Source organism: Pelophylax lessonae (genome assembly GCF_965119305.1).
Source record: "Pelophylax lessonae genome assembly, chromosome: 7".
Classification (NCBI taxonomy): domain Eukaryota; kingdom Metazoa; phylum Chordata; class Amphibia; order Anura; family Ranidae; genus Pelophylax; species Pelophylax lessonae.
This window is the reverse complement of record NC_138774.1, coordinates 277,873,896-277,895,824: the sequence shown is the minus strand read 5'-3', so window position 1 is coordinate 277,895,824 and position 21,929 is coordinate 277,873,896. Positions and strand designations below refer to the sequence as shown.

At 45.6% G+C, this 21,929-nt stretch overlaps 1 protein-coding gene across 1 annotated transcript in view; it reads right to left on the bottom strand.

The window, feature by feature from the left end:
* The window catches only part of ASS1 (argininosuccinate synthase 1), a 166,205-nt gene that overhangs the window by 117,194 nt on the left and 27,082 nt on the right, over positions 1–21,929 (bottom strand). Inside the window, exons 4-5 of the mRNA XM_082263083.1 lie at positions 11,079–11,147; positions 7,405–7,593 (exon numbers count right to left, since the gene is read on the bottom strand). Coding sequence (XP_082119209.1) covers positions 7,405–7,593; positions 11,079–11,147 — 258 coding nt within the window. The remainder of the gene's footprint in view (positions 1–7,404; positions 7,594–11,078; positions 11,148–21,929) is intronic.

Below are 21,929 nucleotides of genomic sequence, written 5' to 3'. Positions count from 1 at the left end.
TCTTTTATGTGTTTAAATGAGTTTCTATTGTTTTAAAAGTGTGTTTAAAGACCTTAAAATGCTTTTACACGTACAGTGACAAAAAAACATGCCTACAATGCATTTTAATAGGGTTTTTCTATTTCGCGGAATTTCACTTTTCGCGGCTGGGTCCGGAACGTAACCCCCGCAATGGAGGGGGTTTACTGTATACATACATACATATACACACACACACACACATATATTATATATATTTATTTGTTTGTTTGTTTGTTTATTTATTTTTGGGGTGGGGATGTTGAACCCATTAGTTTAGGTGTCCTTCCCTCTCAACTTCCTGAAAGCTCAAACTGTTTTTTTACTGTTTGGAACTCCTGGAGTGCAATGGAGGTTAGTGGCGATGTTCCTCCGGCATGCACGGTGCCAAAATAATCCTATAAAAGGATGTATTGAAGTACATCTACACTTTAAAACTAAACTCCAGCCCCACAAAAGCTCATTTTGACCACTTGCCTACCGGGCACTCCAGGCCAATTCTCAGCTTTCAGCACTGTCACACTTTGAATGACAATTTCACGCCATACAACACTGTACCCAAAAGGACATTAAATATTGTTATTTTGTTCCCGACAAATTTCCCACCTTCTTTTGGTGGTATTTAATCACCGCTGCGGTTTTTATTTTTTGCTAAAAAAGACAGAAAAGTTTAAAAAAAAAAACAATAAAAAAAAAATTAAAAAAACGTTTTTCTTAGTTTCTGTCCGAAGATTTGGTAAATAATTTTTCTCCTTCACTGATGGGCACTAATGAGGCAGCACTGATAGACGGCACTGATGTGCAGCACTGAAAGGAGGCACCGATAGGTGGCACTGATGGGCCCTGATAGGTGGCACTGATAGGCAGCACTGATGAGGAGTCACTGACATGCATTACTGATGGGCACTGAGAGGTGGCACTGATCAATGGCACTGATGGGCAGTACTGATGAGGAGGCACTGACATGCATTACTGATGGGCACTGATAGGCTGCACTGATGAGGAGGCACTGCCAGGTATTACTGATGGGCACTGACAGGTGGCACTGATAGGCAGCACTGATGAGGAGGTACTAACAGGCACTACTGATGGGCACTGATAGGCGGCACTGATCAGCACTGATGGGCGGCACTGACATGCATTACTGCATGTCAGTGCCCTGATGGCGGCACTTATGGGCAGCACTGATGAGGAGGCACTAACAGGCACTACTGATGGGCACTGATAAGCGGCACTGATGGGCCGCACTGATGAGGAGGCACTGACATGCATTACTGCTTGTCAGTGCCCTGATGGCGGCACTGATGGGCAGCACTGATGAGGAGGCACTGATGGGCACTCATCAATGGCACTGAAAGTCTGAACTTATGAGGAGGCATTACCGATGGGCACTGATAGGTGGCACTGATAAGCGGCCCTGATAGGCAGCACTGATGAGGAGGCAGCGACAGGCATTACTGATGGGCACTGATTGACATCTCTAATGGGCACTGACTGTCATCCCTGGTGGACACGGGTTGGCACTTTAGATGAGCACTTTTGGGCATTCCTGATGGGTCTGCACTGATAATCGATGTGCTGATTATCAGCGCTGACCCCCGCAGTCAGGAGAGCCGCATATCAGCTCTCCTCTACCCGCACCATGAATAGAGGAAATAGGCTCTTTACCGCACTACCGATCGCCGTGCTGCGTGCCCTTGGGGGTGCGCGAGTTGCTTGACCTCCTATGACGCCCAGTCAGGATAACCGATTCCTGCCCCACCATCACTCTGCTATAGGCCGGGTGGGATGCTGGTAAAGTCTGTAATCTCAGCCCTGTATTTGCACCCTGACAGCTCCCTCTAAGCATGACTCTGGTTAGGATTCCCGAGGAGCTCTCCATCCACATCAGTGCTGAAAGTCAACACAAAATCACTCGGCTTCTTTCATGATCTGAACACCTTAAACACAACTGAATCTTTTATGGGGTGAAAACAATGACAGATGCGTGCCGAGTGCCGACAGCGAATGAGCAGAATAGAAAATTTGAACCCCGTCTCCTTTTATCTGTGATGATGAAAGCGACTCCTAATTCTCGAAAAATCATCCATTCACATCTGCTAATCTGATTTTCATCCAATTGTTTTTTTTATTGTATTTTTCTGCCTCCCTCCAACATCCTCTGTGAGCTCCCGAACCCCAGAAACATCATTTCCTGCTTGTGTGATTGGCTCACCAATTTTCCCAGAAGTCTGCCTAAGATACAAGTCAGATTTCTGGCATCCCCTGCAACAGAAATGTCATTTTTGGTTAGAGACTCCCAATAGGAACACGTCTAAAGGGATGCAGGCCCAGCAGAATTCCTCATTAGTGCTCTGCAGCTGCCACAGCTGATTGATAATTATGAAACCACTCCCATTCTGAAAATGCAATGCAATATGGCCGCCTGGAGGTGTTCTGTACACAGAATGTATACTGACCACACCCCCAGAAACATAATTTCCTGCTTGTGTGATTGGCTCACTGATTTTCCCCAGAAGTCTTCACTAAGATACAAGTCAGATTTTTGGCATCCCCTGCAACAAAAATGTCATTTTTGGTGAGATACTCCCAATAGGAATACATCTAAAGGGATGCAGGCCCAGCAGATTTTCTCATTAGAGCCCTGCAGCTGCCACAGCTGATAGATAATTATGAAACCACTCCCATTAGACCCACTCAGCACAGAGGAACAAACAATGATTTCTTCAGGATAACAAAAGGTAGGAATCTGCAACAAAGTTTGTTATAATCCTTACAATGTACAGAGATCACCCAGAGGGGAATGTTTTTTTCTCAACAAAAGTGGAGTTACGCTTTAACCACTTAAGCCCCAGCCCTATTTCGGACACTTTTTGTTTACAAGTTAAAATCAGTATTCTTTCCTAGAAAACTACTTAGAACCCCCAAACACACATATATATATATATATATATATACACATATATATATATATATATATATATATATACACATATATATATATACATATATATATATATATATATATATATATATACATATATATATATATATATACATACATATATATATATATATATATATATATACATATACATATATATATATATATATATATATATATATATATATATATATATATATATATATATATATATATATATATATTTATATTTATATTTATATTTTTTTTTTTTTTTTTTTTTTTAGCAAAGACTCTGGAGAATAAAATGTCGGTCATTGCAATATTTTTTGTCACGCGGTATTTGCGCAGCAGTCTTTAAAACACAATTTTTTAAAAAAAAATTACGAAAAAAAATCACATTACACTGCATTTAAAAAATACTAAACAGTAAATTTAGCCCATTTTTTTTGGTATATTGTGAAAGATGATGTCACGCCGAGTAAATAGATACCCAACATGTTACGGTTTAAAATTGCGCACACCCGTGGAATGGCGACAAACTACGGTCAATAGAAATCTCCATAGGTGACGCATTAAATTTTTTTTAACGGTTACCAGTTTAGAGTTAGAGAGTAGCTCTTTTTTTTTTAATTATTGCTCACGCTCTGGCGATCGCGGCGATACCTCACATGTGTGGTTTGAACAGCGATTTCATTCGCGGCTCGACTTCCGTATACGTTTTCTTTCGTGCGCGAGCTAACGGTGACAGCTAAAATTCTTTTATTTTTTTTCCAATTTATTTTATTTTTTTTGAATTTTATCACAGATTTTTTTAAAAAAATAAAAAATCTGATCACGTTTATTGCTGTCACAAGCAATGTAAACATCCCTTGTGACACCAATATGCAGTGACAGGTACTCTTTATGGAGGGATCGAGGGTCTAAAAGACCCCAAACCCCTCCACTACACTTCCCTGTATGCAAAACGCCAAAAACGGCATTTTTGCATACAGCCGATTTTTAAATCTGCTGCCTTTTGAAGCACAGTAACCCGGAAGTGACGTCATGGGCGACGCCTCCGGGTTACGTCATCGGAGACCCGATCGAAGCTGCTTCCGGATGCGCCGGCTAGTTGCTTGGGTCACCCGGTGGGACGGGAGACCCGGGCAAAGCCGCGGAAGGCGGCGGGAGGGGGGGGGGCGTCCCCTCCCGCTCACCTGGGTAACGATCGAGCGGCTCCCGAGCCGCATCGGTCGTTACTGACGGAAAGCCGGCCGCTGGCTGTAAACCACGGTACTGGGATGGTGCCTCTACCTAGAGGCATCATCCCGGTATAACCCCTGCAAAATCTGCCGACGTACCCCTACGTCACTTTGCGGTAAGTGGTTAATAAATACTGAAATAGAATTATTATTTTTTAAAACTAGAGATTAGTGTCACTTTCAGCTTAGGTAAATTGGCACTTCATATACCAATCTACTATCCCTTTCTTCAAAATATAAATCAAAGTAACACACTCATATTTCTTGTCTCTTTTTTAGTCTGTGGTTGTATGGAATTACAATTGTGCAGCCCATGGCAAATTATTGGCTTATATTGCCATCTAGTGGCTATTCGTGAGATTTACCACTTTTTCAGCTCACAAAGTGTTTTCTACCTTATCTCTATACTTACACCATAGTTCCTAACTGTCACTGATTTGGAACAAAGTCCCTCTGTCCCTCTTTCCTCCTCATTTGTCCCTCATTTTTGTGTTATCTATATAGTTGTATATAAAATGCACTTTTTAATCTTTCAAAAAGTGTTTCCCCAGTGCTAAACCTTTCATGCAATTTCTAAATTGCTGCATTTGTAAAATTTCAAAAGACAAAATAAAGGAATAGTAGTGGTAAAAAAAAAAAAAAAAAAAAAAAGCACTTGTGGGTTTAACTAATCATATTTTTTTTTTTTTTTAATAAAATTCTCCCTTAAGGGGGTGTGCCCTATGCCTACATACTTTTGCTTATAGGTGTCTCATGTTCTCATTTCAAAAAGTTGGGAGGTATGCTTTCACTATATTACCAAAAGTATTGGGACGCCTGCCTTTACACACACATGAACTTTAGTGGCATCCCAGTCTTAGTCCGTAGGGTTCAATATTGAATTGGCCCACCCTTTGCAGCTATAACAGCTTCAACTCTTCTGGGAAGGCTGTCCACAAGGTTTAGGAGTGTGTCTATGGGAATGTTGGACCATTCTTCCAGAAGCGCATTTGTGAGGTCAGGCACTGATGTTGGACGAGAAGGCCTGGCTCGCAGTCTGGGCTCTATTTCTGTAAGGTTCTGGCACTCTCAGTGCCTCCTATCACATTATTTCCGGGTGATTTCCATCTACCTAGATAGAAGAAACACATATAGGTGTGTTTCCCTTTAAGACTGATGCTGTCATCACTCAGCGCCGGACTAGATGGCTATTTAAATCGCCGGTTCTCACTCACATGTGTTCGTTCAAACACCCTTACCTGGATGCTAACTTGGCTTGAAGCTTTCGTGCTTGCAAGCATACCTCGCTGACGGAACCTCGCTGCGCTGATCCCTGCATCCCGCTTCCGGATCATCCGCTCCTCCTGAACCAACCTTTGGCTGTATTGCTATTAGTGCTAAGTACCCCGCAGGGGAACCCTCTATAAACTTATACTAAGCTTACACTATCTAGCTCTGCATAGTAAAGACTATTTATCACATCTGCATATCTAGATTGCTAGCTCTTAAGACTACTGCTACTTATTCCTGCACTGGGTTGATCTCTCTTGTATGTCCACCTGCTACTCTGTCATCTGCTACCATACATGATTGCTAAACCTACCTGCATCCATCTGCTACTGTCTTACCTTCAAGTGTCTGTCACCTACCACCTCCACTCAACCTGTCTCTTAAATCTTCATCACTGTGTTACTACATACATAAAGTCACTCTAGGAACCAGCTTGTTGAGTGTGTGTATTTACTAGCTGAATTAAGACCTTCCACACATGATGAGTCATTGAGGTTGGGAATGGTATCTCAGCATCTCTCTTACATGACTACTGAAGTGGAATATTTCTGCAGCTGAAAATCCACACCATACATGAAACGCAGGAGCGTTACAATTTCATCCCAAAGTTGTTTGTTTAAGTTGAGGTCAGAACTTGCCTGGCCTGCACAAACTCGCTCGACATCGCTTTGTACACTGGTACAAATCATTTGGTGGAGGGGGGATTATGGTATTGAACCCTACGGACTAAGACTGGGATGCCATTAATCACTTGCCGACTGCCGCAAGTACATATACTGCGGCGGTCAGCCCCATGCAGGCAAAGTGACGTAGGGGTACGTCACTCGCCTGCGAGCCAATAGGGGGCGAGCACGCGCCGCCAGAGGCGCGCTCCCGCCCGTTCACTGTGATCCCCGCGCGTGTAACCGGTGGACTCGATGTCCGCCGGCCACTCGCAATCTCCCGCTGGAGAGGGAGAAAGGCAGGCGGCTAATGTAAACAAAGCCGCCTGTCATTCTCCCTGGTGTAAATGCAGAGATCATACGGGTTCATAGGATCGTATATCTCTGTAGTTGCATCACAGGCCACGCCCCTTGACAGTTAGAATCACGCCCCTAGGGATACATTTAACCCCTCCTTCTCCAATAAAGTTAACCCCTTCATGCATATGTATAGCACTGATTACTGTAGTAATGTCACTGGTACCCCCAAAAGTGTCAAAAATGTCAGTCAAGGGTCCGATCTGTCCGCCGCAATGTCACAGTCCCGGAAAAAAAAAAAAAATTGCAGATCACCGCCATTTCTCATTAAAAAAAAAAAAACAATAAAAATTCCAACAATCTTTCCCTTAGTTAGTAAAACGCAATAACTTTTGCGCAAACCAATCAAAATGCGCTTATTGCGATTTTTTTTCTACCAAACATATGTAGCAGAAAACAAATTGGCCTAAAATGTTAAAAAATTTTGATTTTTACATTTTTTTTGGGGAATTTAATATAAAAAAAATGTGAAAAATATTGTTATTTTTGCTAAATTGTCGCTCTTTTTTTGTTTATAGCGCATGATCTTAAAAAAAAAAAAAAAAAATTGCACAGGTGATCAAATACCACCAAAAGAAAGCTCTTTTTGTGGGAAAAAAAGGACATCAAATTTGTTTAGGTACAGCGTTGCACGACCGCACAATTGTCCGTTAAAGTCACGCAGTGCCGAATCTCAAAATAGGCCCTGGTCAGGAAGGGGGGTAAAATCTTCCGGGGCTAAAGTGGTTAAAGTTCATGTGCGTGTAAAGGCAGGCGTCCCAATACTTTTGGTAATATAGTGTATCTACACATGTTCCTATGCATATAGCATAACTTGTTAAATTATTGCTGACACTTGCAAGTGCTTTTTACTTGCTTAAAACGGAATTCTACCCATTTTTAGGGCCTACTCAGCACTATAGTGGTATAGGTTTCTGAAGGGGACAATTACCTTTCCAGTTGCTCCATGGGAGACGTACTGGGCTCCTTCTCGTTTGGCTATTTCCACCTGTTTCCGGGCAATACACGGACGAGCCAGTGAGGTGCCCAGAAGGTAACGGTCTTCATAGATGGCGTTAGCTTGGACCGCTGGCCAGATGAACTCTTCCACAAACTCTTTCCGTACATCTTCTATGTACACCTGGTGGAGGGAAGACATCAGTGAATTTCCTTCCAGACAATGTATAATAGAGAGGACAGCCCTATAAAAGGGCATTTGCCACAAGAGGACAGCCCTATAAAAGGGCATTTGCCACCCATCTAGACTTGAGTGCTGTTTTGGGTCTAGCATATTCTATTCCATTGTGCCCAATGTTATTAATGCCACAAGGGTCTGTCCAACCATATATCTCTCCTCTCTGTCTACTTCACATTTCTCATAGGAGATACAATGCCAGCCGTTATATTAAACTACCTGTGCCCATTCAACAAGGCACCCTCTAAAATTATGGACAGTCTCGAGGCGGAGGCACCCTCTAGAATAATGGACAGTCTCGAGGCACCCTCTAAAATTATGAACAGTCTCGAGGCACCCTCGAAAATTATGGACAGCCTCGAAGCACCCTCGAAAATTATGGACAGTCTCGAGGCACCCTCTAAAACTATGGACACTCTCAAGGCACCCTCTAAAACCATGGACTATCTCGAGGCACCCTCTAAAACTATGGACACTCTCAAGGCACACTCTAAAACCATGGACTATCTCGAGGCACCCTCTAAAACTATGGACACTCTCAAGGCACACTCTAAAACCATGGACTATCTCGAGGCACCCTCTAAAACTATGGACAGTCTTGAGGCGGAGGCACCCTCTAGAATAATGGACAGTCTCGAGGCACCCTCTAGAATTATGGACAGTCTCGAGGCACCCTCTAGAATTATGGACAGTCTCGAGGCACCCTCTAGAATTATGGACAGTCTCGCGGCACCCTCTAGAATTATGGACAGTCTCGAGGCACCCTCTAGAACTATGGACAGTCTCGAGGCACCCTCTAGAACTATGGACAATCTCGAGGCACCCTCTAAAATTAATCAATAGTTTCAAGGCATCTTATTCTAAAATGTAAAAAACTATTCTAATAGTTTTACATAATACATCAACATCCACACTTAGGACACACCCAACGTTAAAGGTGATTTATTCTTCCAAATGCAGTACACTTTTGCACACTGGTACTGGCCAGTAACAGGTGTTGATTCCACAAGCCCATCCCCCTCACAGTTAGAAAGCACCCCCTAGGCATACATTTAACACTGTGATTGCCCCTGGGTTAACCCCTTCCCTGCCAGTGTCATTATTACAGTAACAGTGCATATTTTTTAGCACCGATTACTGTAGTAATGTCACTGGTCCCCCCCCAAAAAGGTCAGTAAGGGGCCCGATCTGTCCCCCGCAATGTCGCAGTCCCACTAAAAATCGCAGATCACCGCCATTACTAGTAAAAAAAAAATGACATAAATCTTTCCCTTAGTTTGTAGACGTGATAACTTTTGCGCAAACCAATCAAATACGCTTATTGGGATTTGTTTTACCAAAAATATGTAGCAGAATACAAATTGGCCTAAAAATTATGATTTTGGCAATGTTATATAGCAGAAAGTGAAAAATATTGTTTCAGAATTGTCGCTCTTTTTTTGTTTATAGCACAAAAAGTAAAAAAAAAAAAAAAAAAAAAAAAAATCGCAGAGGTGATCAAATACCACCAAAAGAAAGCTCTGTTTGTGGGAAAAAAGGACATCAATTTTATTTGGGTACATCATTGTACGACCGCGCAATTGTCAGTTAAAGTAACGCAGTGCCGAATTGCAAAAAGTGGCCTGGTCAATAAGGGGGAAAATCTTCTGGTCCAGAACTGGTTAAACAGGAGTTCCACCCAAAAGTGGAACTTGTGCTTATCCGGTGTCACATTTGGCACCTTCTGGGGGGGTACTTGTTTTTTGACAGGTACCCTGTTCCCCACTTCCGTCGATCCTTGCGGTGGCGAGGTATGTCAACAGTTCCAACCCCCCCTCCTCCCTCTGCTGCTGGGCCAGTAAGAGAGAGCAGCGCGCTTTGCGCATGCACAGTAGGTAGACGGCTGTGAAGCAACAAGGCTTCACTGCTGGGTAACGGGTTCCTTTACCGGCAATGGAGGCGGCAGCACCCGACAGCCAATGGAAACATCGGCTGCGGTGCTGACATCGCTGGACTCCAGGACAGGTAAGTGTCCTAATAGTTAAAGTCAGCAGCTACAGTATGTGTACAGTGTGTGTAGCTGCTGACTTTTAATTTTTAGAGGGGGGGGGGGCGCTTTAAGTCAGTGCCATGATCACTGTCCCAGGCTTCCTCTTTAAGGATGGTTCCCTTCTCTTGCAGCATCCCATGAAGTCACCTTTCCATATAGAGACTAGAGTTGTGACTCCCTACACTATGTGCATCGATAGATACACACAGCCCCATTGCCTCCCTACACGGTGTGCATCGATAGATACACAAAGCCCCATTGCCTCCCTACACGGTGTGAATAGATAGATACACACAGCCCCATTGCCTCCCTACACGGTGTGCATCGATAGATACACAAAGCCCCATTGCCTCCCTACACGGTGTGCATCGATAGATACATACAGACCCATTGCCTCCCTACACGGTGTGCATCGATAGATACATACAGACCCATTGCCTCCCTACACGGTGTGCATCGATAGATACACAAAGCCCCATTGCCTCCCTACACGGTGTGCATCGATAGATACACAAAGCCCCATTGCCTCCCTACACGGTATGCATCGATAGATAAACGCAGCCCCATTGCCTCCCTACACGGTGTGCATAGATAGATAAACGCAGCCCCATTGCCTCCCTACACGGTGTGCATAGATAGATAAACGCAGCCCCATTGCCTCCCTACACGGTGTGCATAGATAGATACAAACAGCTCCATTGCCTCCCTATACGGTGTGCATCGATAGATACACAAAGCCCCATTGCCTCCCTATACGGTGTGCATAGATAGATACACACAGCCCCATTGCCTCCCTACACGGTGTGCATAGATAGATACACAAAGCCCCATTGCCTCCCTACACGGTGTGCATCGATAGATACACAAAGCCCCATTGCCTCCCTACACGGTATGCATCGATAGATAAACGCAGCCCCATTGCCTCCCTACACGGTGTGCATAGATAGATAAACGCAGCCCCATTGCCTCCCTACACGGTGTGCATAGATAGATACAAACAGCTCCATTGCCTCCCTATACGGTGTGCATCGATAGATACACAAAGCCCCATTGCCTCCCTATACGGTGTGCATCGATAGATACACACAGCCCCATTGCCTCCCTACACGGTGTGCATAGATAGATACACACAGCCCCATTGCCTCCCTACACGGTATGCATCGATAGATACACACAGCCCCATTGCTTTCAATAGCAACTCACTCTCCTGCCCCTTCCTTCTCCAAGCTTACAGACTTGGTTGGTGGTTGCACTACCCACTGTTAGAAATTAAAAAAACAAACATTCTGTAATTTCAGTATTAAAAATCATACATATACATATATTTTCTCTTTAACTGACAGAAAGCTGGTGTGAAAAAAACAAACTTTATAATAAAAGAAGCAATAAATGAGCCTTCTACCTTCTTTGCTCCCAGAGCCAAAGCCTTCTTCCGAGCTTCCTCAAAGTCTTCATTCTGGCCAATGTTTGCCTAATCGAGATACAAAACAGAGGAATAAATCATCCACATTGCGATTCAACTCACTCATATATTATCAATAAATAATATTATACTATAAACCGTAAGTGGCATTGTTACGATGTATTCTTAGTTAATTCTATGCTTTATTGGGAAATAACACTACAATATAATAATTCTCACAAATCAATGGTCCTACACCGTTAAAAGAAACAATATTGGACGAATGTTTGGATGGCTGCACTCTCAATCAAAGAGAGAGAAAAAAAAAAAAAAAAAAAAGGAGAGAGAAAAAAAAAAAAAAAAAGGAGAGAGAAAAAAAAAAAAAAAAGAGAGAGAAAAAAAAAAGAGAGAAAAAAAAGAGAGAGAGAAAAAAAAAAAGAGAGAGAGAAAAAAAAAAAAGAGAGAGAAAGAGAGAGAAAGAGAGAGAGAAAAAGAGAGAAAAAGAGAGAAAAAGAGAGAAAAAGAGAGAAAAAGAGAGAAAAAGAGAGAAAAAGAGAAAGAGAAAGGTTAAAGAGAGAGGGTGAGAGAGAGGGGATGAGGGAGGGAGCAAGGGGGTGGGTGGAGAGAGGGGTGAGAGAGAGAGGTGATGAGGGAAAGCGCGAGGGGTGAAGGAGAGAGGAAATGAGGGAGAGAGATGGTGAGAGAGCAAGAGAGAGAAGGAATGAGGGCGAGAGACACGGGGTGAGAGAGAGAGGGGGAATGAGTGAGAGAGGGGGTGAAGGAGGCTTCGGCTGACGACCTTCCTGGCTCTCGATTTCCCTTTTGGCTGACGACCTTCCTGGCTCTCGATTTTCCTTTTGGCTGACGACCTTCCTGGCTCTCGATTCCCATTGGCCGATGACTTTCTTGTGACTATGTTTCCATCCAATCCCTATTGGTTCCTCGCTCCCGGATCCGAACTCGCTCACCTCATGGTGGGGCGACCCTGAGGACCGCGACCTGGTGCCAACAAGCAGCGAAGTCCATCTCCACCATAAGGAGCTCTGGTGAACACTGGTTTGGGCTTAGAATCCGCACCTCAGGTTAGCCTGCGTCTTCCACCAGGGTGACCCCTTTACACGTTAAGCTCTGCTACGGGAGGCGTGACAGTTTGTAGCAATCAGAGCCACATTTAATATAGCTTTGTCAATCCGTGTGCCAATCCTCTGCCTCAGGAGATATGTCCAGGTCTCTCTCCAAGGCCAAATGTTAAGTCAACTTGACCGTAGGATTGGAGAATAGGTTATATAGTGTGGAGGCCCCCCCCCCGCAGAGAGACCTCCTGCATGCACCTATTTTCAAACATGGTGGGCACTGCTAGGTCTGAGCTATTTTTCTGTAGGGTTTTAGGGAAGTGGTAAATTTGCTGTAGATGGAAATTCTCTGAGGAGGGCATCTCCAGGCTGTTCACGTAGTGCGATGGAGAGCGCAATCCTCTATGGTCAGTATAGTCCCCAATGCGGTAGACATGTTCAACACTTATTTTACCCGCTGTATATAGTAAATATGAATAAACATTGGGAGAACAGGAAGATGATTTAGGACAGTACTATCATGGTATGGTATGGTATATACTCTAACAGAAGAGGGGATGGAGAAAAGGCGCCAAGCAACCATGGAGAAAAGGCGCCAAGCAACCAACAGTTGCTTGGCGCCAATAGATTTATACCGGGAGACAGTCTGTGCTTGGATGGGCTGTGTGGAGGATCCTGCATGGGATCATGAAGTAGTCCTTGCTGCAGCGGCGGCTCCATGGAGACAGAAGGAAGAACGCTGGAACTACGAGCTGCACGGAACCTTGGCTGAGGCAGGAAGGAGGTGTGACTAGACTCTGGAACGCGTTTCAATCCAGGTCCTGACAGCTGTCAACAGGCTCTGTGCAGCTCGCGGTTCCAGCGTTCTCCCTTCTGTCTCCACGGGGCCACCACTGCGGCAAGGACTACTTCATGAGCCCATCCAGGCACAGACTATCTCCCTCTATAAATCCTGTGAGTTGAACCTGTCACTATGTTTTTTATGTACACCTAATAAACCATTTTACACTATCGGTTGCTTGGCGCCTTTTCTCCTTCCCCTCTTCTATTCCAGTGTGGGTTCCCTGACCCCTGAGAAGGCTGCTTGTTTCCAACGGATACCATAGACCAGGGATTCCCAAACTATGGCCCTGCAATTGTTCAGGAACTACAATTCCCATCACGCCTGGTCATGTATGTGAATGTTAGAGTTTGCCTCATGGGATGTGTAGTTCTGCAATAGCTGCAGGGCCGTAGTTTGGGAATCCCTGCCATAGACATTTCCAACTTACTTTTTGTCTTGTATTCCTATCCCGAATTATTAATGTCATGGACTTGCAATAGTGTTTGGCAGCTTACCTGTCCCTTCATGTCTGTATTAGAGGTCAGACTTCACTTCTGGTTCCTTTTTATCACCTCTCCTTCCTGTTCCTGCCCCACCCAGGTCCTCACAGGAAGTCTATATTAACCAGTGCACTGCAGGTCTGCTTTGCTGTTCAACAGTGTTTGTTTCCTGTCTGCCGTGTGCTTGTACCTACTCCTCTGTGTACCGACTTTGGCTTGTCTCTGACTATTCCTGTTTGCCTGTTACCCTGATCTTTGGCCTGTCCCTTGGTTACCCTTGTCTGCCTGTTACCCCGACCTCAGCTTACCCATCACCATTCTGTGTGTCCTGAGTGGCTGCTTCCCTTCTCTCCCTACGGAGCGTGACCCGGGGGACCCCAGGGGCCGCGACCTGGGCCCAGCTGCAGCCAAGTCCATCCTCACCACTAGAGGCTCTGGTGAACACCTGCTGGGTCTTAGACTCCGCGCCCTGGGGAATCTTGGGCTCACGTTCCTGTCCATCCGCAGCAGTCTGCTATCGGGTTCACTACCTTGCGCTGCACCCCTGCCTCCAACAGGGTGCAGTTGTCACCTGACCACAGGTGACCTGAAAATTAAGAGACATATTTTCATATATAGGTGCACACATGTGCATAATTTTATTTTATTTTTTTCACATTTACTTTAATTTTTCATCTATATCAGTTTGGACATTCCATTTTTAAATTTTTTTTTTAGACTTTTCAGTAGACAGGCTAAGGCAGCGCTGAGAATTTCTGTTTGTTTCTTCTTGGATTTATATACTAGAACATAATCTACTGTGGCTTTGTAGTGACGCACTTCCAGGATCCCAAAGACAACAAAAGGAAATCAGTATGTATGCTCATTAAAAAAATATTCTCCGATTCGAAGCTGGCAGCTTGCGGTTTGTAAAACAAAAAGCATTATCTCAAGCTTGCTCTGCCCTTCCCTACCTTGAAGCCTAAAGGAAATGACCAACGGAAAGGAGTCTGCCTTTCTTGGACAGGAATATTAAAGTGGATGGAATCTAGACCTTTAATTCAAGTAAAAACGCCACCCTCACAAAAAGAAAAAAATTATAATAAACGTTTTAGATTGTAAGCTCTAAAGATCAGGGCCCTCTGATTCCTCTTGTATTGTAACTGTAATGTCCGCCTTAATTTTGTAAAGTGCCGTGCAAACAGTTTTTCTGATTAACCACTTTACCACCGGAGGATTTTGCTGTCCTACGTCCGGGCCACTTTTTGCGATTCGGCGCTGTGCGACTTTAACGGACAATTGCGCGGTCGTGCGACACCGTACCCAAACGAAATTTACGTTCCTTTTTTTCCCACAAACAGAGCTTTCTTTTGGTGGTATTTGATCACCTGTGCGATTTTTACTTTTTGCGCCTTAAACAAAAAATAAGCGTAAATTTTGAAAAAACAACAATATTTTTCACATTTTTTTTTATATGAAATTCCCCCAAAAAAATTGTAAAAATCAAAATTTTTTTAAATTTTTGGCCAATTTGTTTTCTGCTACCTATGTTTGGTAAAACAAAATTATCAATAAGCGTATTTTGATTTGGTTTGCGCAAAAGTTATTGCGTTTACTAACTAAGGGAAAGATTTCTGTCATTTTTGGTGGGTTTTTTTTTAACGAGTAATGGCGGCGATCTGCGATTTTTTTTTGCGGGACTGCGACATTGCGGCGGACAGATCGGACCCTTGACTGACATTTTTGACACTTTTGGGGGTACCAGTGACATTACTGCAGTAATCAGTGCTATATATATGCACTGTTACTGTAAAAATGACACTGGCAAGGAAGGGGTTAATTTTATTGGAGAGGGAGGGGTTAATGTATGCCTGGTGCTTACTGACGTGTGTGGGGGGAGGTGACTATGTGACACAAGGACAGATCCAGGGTTCAGCTATGCTGAACCCTGCAATCTGACCCTGCCTGTCACTTAGGAGATCCGCCCGCTCTGTTTACACAAGCGGGCGGATCTCCACACTAGATCCACGACGATCGGGGAAGAGTGGCGGTGATCACCGCCGCTCCTCCCCTGGCCCGACAACCGCTGTGACCGAATACAGCGGGAGCAGCGCGCCGCCGAGAAAGGGGAGTGTCTGACGACGTAGGTCTACGACGTCAGACGATAACGAGCCACTTTGCCGCAGTACTACCAACGTAGGCAGACGGCAAGTGGTTAACAACTCACTTCCCGAATTCCCCCGTGGTTGAATCCGGAGCTCCAAGAAATTTTCTCTGTTCCGTATCCCTCCATATGGGCCTCTAGGGGCATTCGATATCTTTCTCAGATATGCCAAGGGAACACGATGGCAACTTTCGATCAGCTCAAATCCAGGTTCCCATTGCCTAATTCCTATTCCTTTCGGTACCTGCAGCTTTGCCATACCTTCCGGTTACAGTTCGGAAGCGCCCCACTTGATGTTACTCAAGCGGACTTGGAGATGCTACTCTTAAGAAACCGCTGTCTGCCATCTATGGTACACTGCTGCCGGGTGTGCATGTGGGACTGGAGGGGCTGCGGGCATCCTGGGTGGCGGAGGTGCCGGAGCTGGATTCTGAGGATTGGGAGGATGTTTGGGACTATCCTTTCAAGCACTTGGTCTCCTTCCAGGGACCGTCTAGTCCAATTTAAAATCTTACACAAATTCCACATGATGCCCGGACGTACCGTGGACATGTTGGCGATGCCAGTTAGACTCACCCACATATATTCATATGATATGGCACTGCCCGTCCTTCCATTCGTACTGGTTGGAGATCTTGCATTTAATTACCGGATTGACAACCATTCCCATACCATTTAAGGTCGAGGTCTGCATTCTGGGACTTGTAAATGCGTTGGCTCACTCTACAGCGGCTCGCACCCTGCTGGGCCTCCTACTCTGCGAGAAAGTTAATTGTGTTAAGGTGGAGAGGAGATAGGGCCCCTACTTTGAATATGTGGAAGTCGCTGGTGAACTCTGTGATACCGTTATACAAAGATTCTTATTTAAATAGGGGGTGCCCTCAAAAATTTACCAAAGTCTGGAGTATTTGGTTGGAGGCGGATGACACCATAGCTGACTGTATAGCCACTGTACACTAGTCCATTTATGGCACTTTTCCACTGCATGGAACCGAACGGTTCGGCACGCTTTCGTGCTTTTCCACTGCTGGTACCGCATGGTACGGTGTTGGAACGGTATGGTACGGTACGGCGGCGCTTTCCCACTACATGGAACCGAACGGTACGGCTCGCTTAAACAGTACCACCTCGGTTGTGGTTCCAAGAGGGCCGTACCGGTACCATATCCCACAATCCTTTGCATGCAGCCTTGACTGTTTGGCACTACTAGCCACTGATTGGTCAGAGAATCGTGTTATCCCACCCACTTACTACTTAATGGAAAAGCAAACCATACAAAACTGTACTGAACCGTTCCAACACCGTGCCATGCGGTACCATGCAGTGGAAAACCAAACCGAGCCAAGCCGGTACTTGCAGTGGAAAAGTGCCATTGGTTCTTTCTATTATGATTGGGGGGGATGTCGAGCCATAGGCCACCTTTCTATCTCAGTCCTTGAAGCACATTCTTGACTAGTGATCGACCGATATCTTTTTTATTGCCAAAACCAATATTTTGGTCATCGCATATCGGCCAATATCTGCTGATATTTTCGGACATTTAAAAATTTTTATTTTTTTTACAGGTACTGTTGTGGAGGGATCTGGGAGTCTAAAAGACCCCAAACCCCTCCTCTGCACTTAAAAGCATTTAAAAATGGCCACATTTGGCTGTTTTGAATGCTGTCATTTTTTTTTAATTTGGTGCCGAGTACCCGGAAGTGATGTCATGACATCACTTCCGGGGTTTTTACATGGAGACCCGATAAGAGCCGAATGCGGCTTTGATCGGGTCTTCTCTTCGGCGGCCGTGCAGGTAGGATGCCCAGGTCTCCCGGTGGGACGGGAGACCCGGGCGAACCGCGGAAAGCGGCCGTGCAGGTAGGATGCCCGGGTCTCCCGGTGGGACGGGAGACCCGGGCGAACCGCGGAAGGCAGCGGGAGGGGGACGTCCCCTCCCGCTCCTTGTAATGACAGCCGAGCGGCTTCTCAGCCACATCGGTTGTCATTACAAGACAGCCGACCGCCGGCTATGGACGCCGGTACTGGGGTGATGCCTCTAGCTGCAAGCATCACTCCGGTACAGCACTTTCCCGAAATATCAGCAATATCGGTAACCTCCGGGGCCGATTCCGATATATCGGGGAAAGTGCAGATCGGCCCCCGATATATTGGCTTTGCCAGTGGTGGGATTCAGCCGGTTCGCACCGGTTCCATAGAACCGGTTGCTAACTTTCTGCAAGTTCGCAGAACCGGCTGAATCCCTCTGCGCGTCTGAGGACGCGCAGGACAATTGAATGTCCCGCACTCGGGCAGACGTGGCGCCACGGCACGCCCATTCTGTGACAATAGCGAATGAGAATTCGCTATTGTCACATGATCCTCCTCCTGGCCAATCAGGGAGCGGGTCCTCCCGCTTCCTGATTGGCCGAAAGGCAAACACCGTGCCGTTGGACGAGAAGGAGGCTCCGCTGGAGGACTCGGAGACGCGGGGAGCCGACTGCGAGACCTTCCGTGAGGTAAGTGCATGGGTCTCGCGGGGGGGGAATCGCTGGCACTCTGCAATTGGGGGCAATGTTGTGGCTGGCGCTCTGCAATTGGGGGCAATGTTGTGGCTGGCGCTCTGCAATTGGGGGCAATGTTGTGGCTGGCGCTCTGCAATTGGGGGCAATGTTGTGGCTGGCGCTCTGCAATTGGGGGCAATGTTGTGGCTGGCGCTCTGCAATCATTGGGGGCAATGCTGTGGCTGGCACTCTGCAATCATTGGGGGCAATGCTGTGGCTGGCACTCTGCAATCATTGGGGGCAATGCTGTGGCTGGCACTCTGCAATCATTGGGGGCAATGCTGTGGCTGGCACTCTGCAATCATTGGGGGCAATGCTGTGGCTGGCACTCTGCAATCATTGGGGGCAATGCTGTGGCTGGCACTCTGCAATCATTGGGGGCAATGCTGTGGCTGGCACTCTGCAATCATTGGGGGCAATGCTGTGGCTGGCACTCTGCAATCATTGGGGGCAATGCTGTGGCTGGCACTCTGCAATCATTGGGGGCAATGCTGTGGCTGGCACTCTGCAATCATTGGGGGCAATGCTGTGGCTGGCACTCTGCAATCATTGGGGGCAATTCTGTGGTCACTGTGCATTGAAAGGGGGGCACGCTGGTCTCTCTGCATTGAAAGGGGGGCACGCTGGTCACTGTGCATTGAAAGGGGGGCACGCAGCGCTGGTCACTGTGCATTGAAAGGGGGCACGCTGGTCACTGTGCATTGAAAGGGGGCACGCTGGTCACTGTGCATTGAAAGGGGGCACGCTGGTCACTGTGCATTGAAAGGGGGCACGCTGGTCACTGTGCATTGAAAGGGGGCACGCTGGTCATTCTGCTGGGAAAGTCGGAACTGGTTACTAAAATTTTTGAATCCCACCACTGGGCTTTGCCCATAATCGGTCGATCCCTACTCTTGACCAGTTTGAGGCGGCAGTTCTGCAGTTGGGATTAGGTTGTCTTTTTGTTTTTGTATTATTGTTACTGTTTTGTTTTTGAGCCGGGGTATGCCCAAAGGCTCTGTTTTTGTAATCTTTTTCTAAAACAATAAAAATAATTTATTAAAAAAAAAATGACTACTTAGCAATGTCAGAAATCGTTTTTCTACACGGACAGGTTCCCTTCAACTTTCAAAGAGGACAGTTCCAATGTTGCTCCTGTTATCATATAGATCCTGGGTAAAGTGTGCACAGAGGTGATGTTCTTATCTGCTCCCGCCATCAGCAGTTTTGCAGAGTGGCATTTTCTTGTAGAATTTCACCCGGGGTCACAATAGCCTGCACGTGGCATGCACACACTGTGACACACTGACCTATATACTGTACACAGGGCTGGAGATAACAGATAAGTGAAAGTAGAATCCTTCCAGTAAGAGAGAAAATCAAAGCGGAGCCACCATCATTTTTAGACTTCACTGTCTGCATACTTCCAGGACAAAGACCTTCGAGGTAGTAAGTCCAGGAGCAGGAAGCTAGCCCTGAATGGCCTTTCATCCATGCACCAGTCATAGATTGCTATTCATTGTTGGAAGATAGTGATCGACCAATATCGTTTTTTTTATTGCCGATACCGACATTTTGACCATTGAATATCGGTATCGGCCGATATTTTCGCACATTTAAATTTTTTTTATTTTTTTTATTTTTTTTGGCAGGTACTCTTGAGACCCCCAAACCCCTCCTCTGCACTTAAAAGCATTCATAACGCCAAGTTTGGCTGTTTTGAATGCTGTCATTTTTTTTAATTTTGGCGCCGAGTACCCCGAAATTATGTCATGACATCACTTCAAGGATTTTACATGGAGACCCAATCAAAGCCGAATGCGGCTTTGATCGGGTCTTCAGCGGCCATGCAGGCTGGTTGCCCGGGTCTCCCGGTGGGACAGGAGACCCGGGCAAGCCACGGAAGGCGGCGGGGATATCCCCTCCCGCTCCTTGTAATGACAGCCGAGCGGCTTCTAAACCACATCGGTTATCATTACAAGACAGCCGACCATCGGCTATGGACGCCGGTACCGGGGTGATGCCTCTAGCTGCAGACATCACTCCGGTACATTACTTTCCCGAAATATCGGCAAACTCCGGGGCCGATTCCGATATATCGGGGAAAGTGCAGATCGGCCCTCGATAAATCGGCTTTGCCGATAATTGGTCGATCCCTATTGGAAGGTATACACTATATTACTATATGTATGTATATACACAGTTTCTCACAAAAGTGAGTACACCCCTCACATTTTTGTAAATATTTTATTCTATCTTTTCAGTAATTTACGCCTCATGCGCGCAATTGCACACAAATGTGCGCAAATGGCCATTTACATAATGTGCAGAACAAGAACGCGAGAATACGTTTCCGCGCATTTGTGTAAAAATGCGCGCATGTGCGTGAACGCATATGCGCAAAAATACGCGCAAATCTACACCAAAAAAAAAAAAAAGTAGATGCTCAAACAGGAGTATCCTGTGCAAGAGGCCTAACAGTGTAAATTTGTGGTCCTCTCAAAATAACTCAACACACAGCCATTAATGGAAAATAGTTGATAAAGATGCGCAGATTAAAATAGGGATTGCTGGGAATGGACGCCTGCCAGAGGGGGAAAGGTGTCGGACGGAGTAGCTAGCGCCTGTCACCTTACACGCTCCACACTGCAGGCGGCCGTGTTTGCTCATCCTGTACCTCCGTGCTCTTGTTTCTGATCTGATGTAAGTTCCCTATCTATGGAACCCATCAGCTGGCGTGTTTAGGATGTCGGGTGGAGCATTGAATATAACGGGACCATGATCGTACACTTGAGAGCCTGATCTTATTTCCATTGCCTGCTGCTGCTGCGCTATAGAAGTCGGCTTGAGAACTTGAACAGCAGTGATCGTGATCCTGTATTGGAAAACCGGTTTTCTCAGAGCTGTCCGCCCGCAGCCTGCTGGTAAGCGGCCACTTTTTTATCTTCACATTAAGAGCACCTGGATCAGTCTATTTGCCTCATTCTCTATAGGTCACGGAGTGAATTTTCTTTCTATGCGGGACTGTTTTTTCATCAACTTTTTCATTGGTATTTACTGGATTTTAGACACTCAGGATAGAAATTTATCACTCCATTTTTATAGACACATTACACTCGTTTTTGGTAATTTTCCGCTGAAGAAAATTCATATGGATTTATATATTTGTCACTTTTTTCATTTAGGAATCTGTTATTTGTGCATCTTCAGGATAGCGCACTTTAACACATTTTTTGCACACAGCCATTAATGTCTAAACCGCTGGCAACAAAAGTGAGTACACCCCTAAGTGAAAATGTCCAAATTGAGCCTAAAGTGTCAATATTTTGTGTGGCCACCATTATTTTCCAGCACTGCCTTAACCCTCTTGGGCATGGAGTTCACCAGAGCTTCACAGGTTGCCACTCCTCCATGACGGCATCACAGACACATGCCCATAGACACACTCCTAAACCTTGTGGACAGCCTTCCCAGAAGAGTTGAAGCCTGCAAAGGGTGGGCCAACCCAATATTGAACCCTACGGACTAAGACTGAGATGCCATTAAAATTTAATGTGCGTGTAAGGGCAGGTGTCCCAATACTTTTGACATAGTGTGTATGTATGTGTGTGTATGGAGGAGGGGGGGTGGGTGGCAAGGGTGGGCATTGTTAGCACTCTCAAGGAGTGTCTATGGCAGGTCCAGCAGCTTGTATTAACCATATTAACCTTGCAGCACAGGAAGATTATCAGTGCAGGAATATGCAGAGGAGGAGTTGAGTTTGGGGGGTAGAGGCAGTGGTGGGATTCAG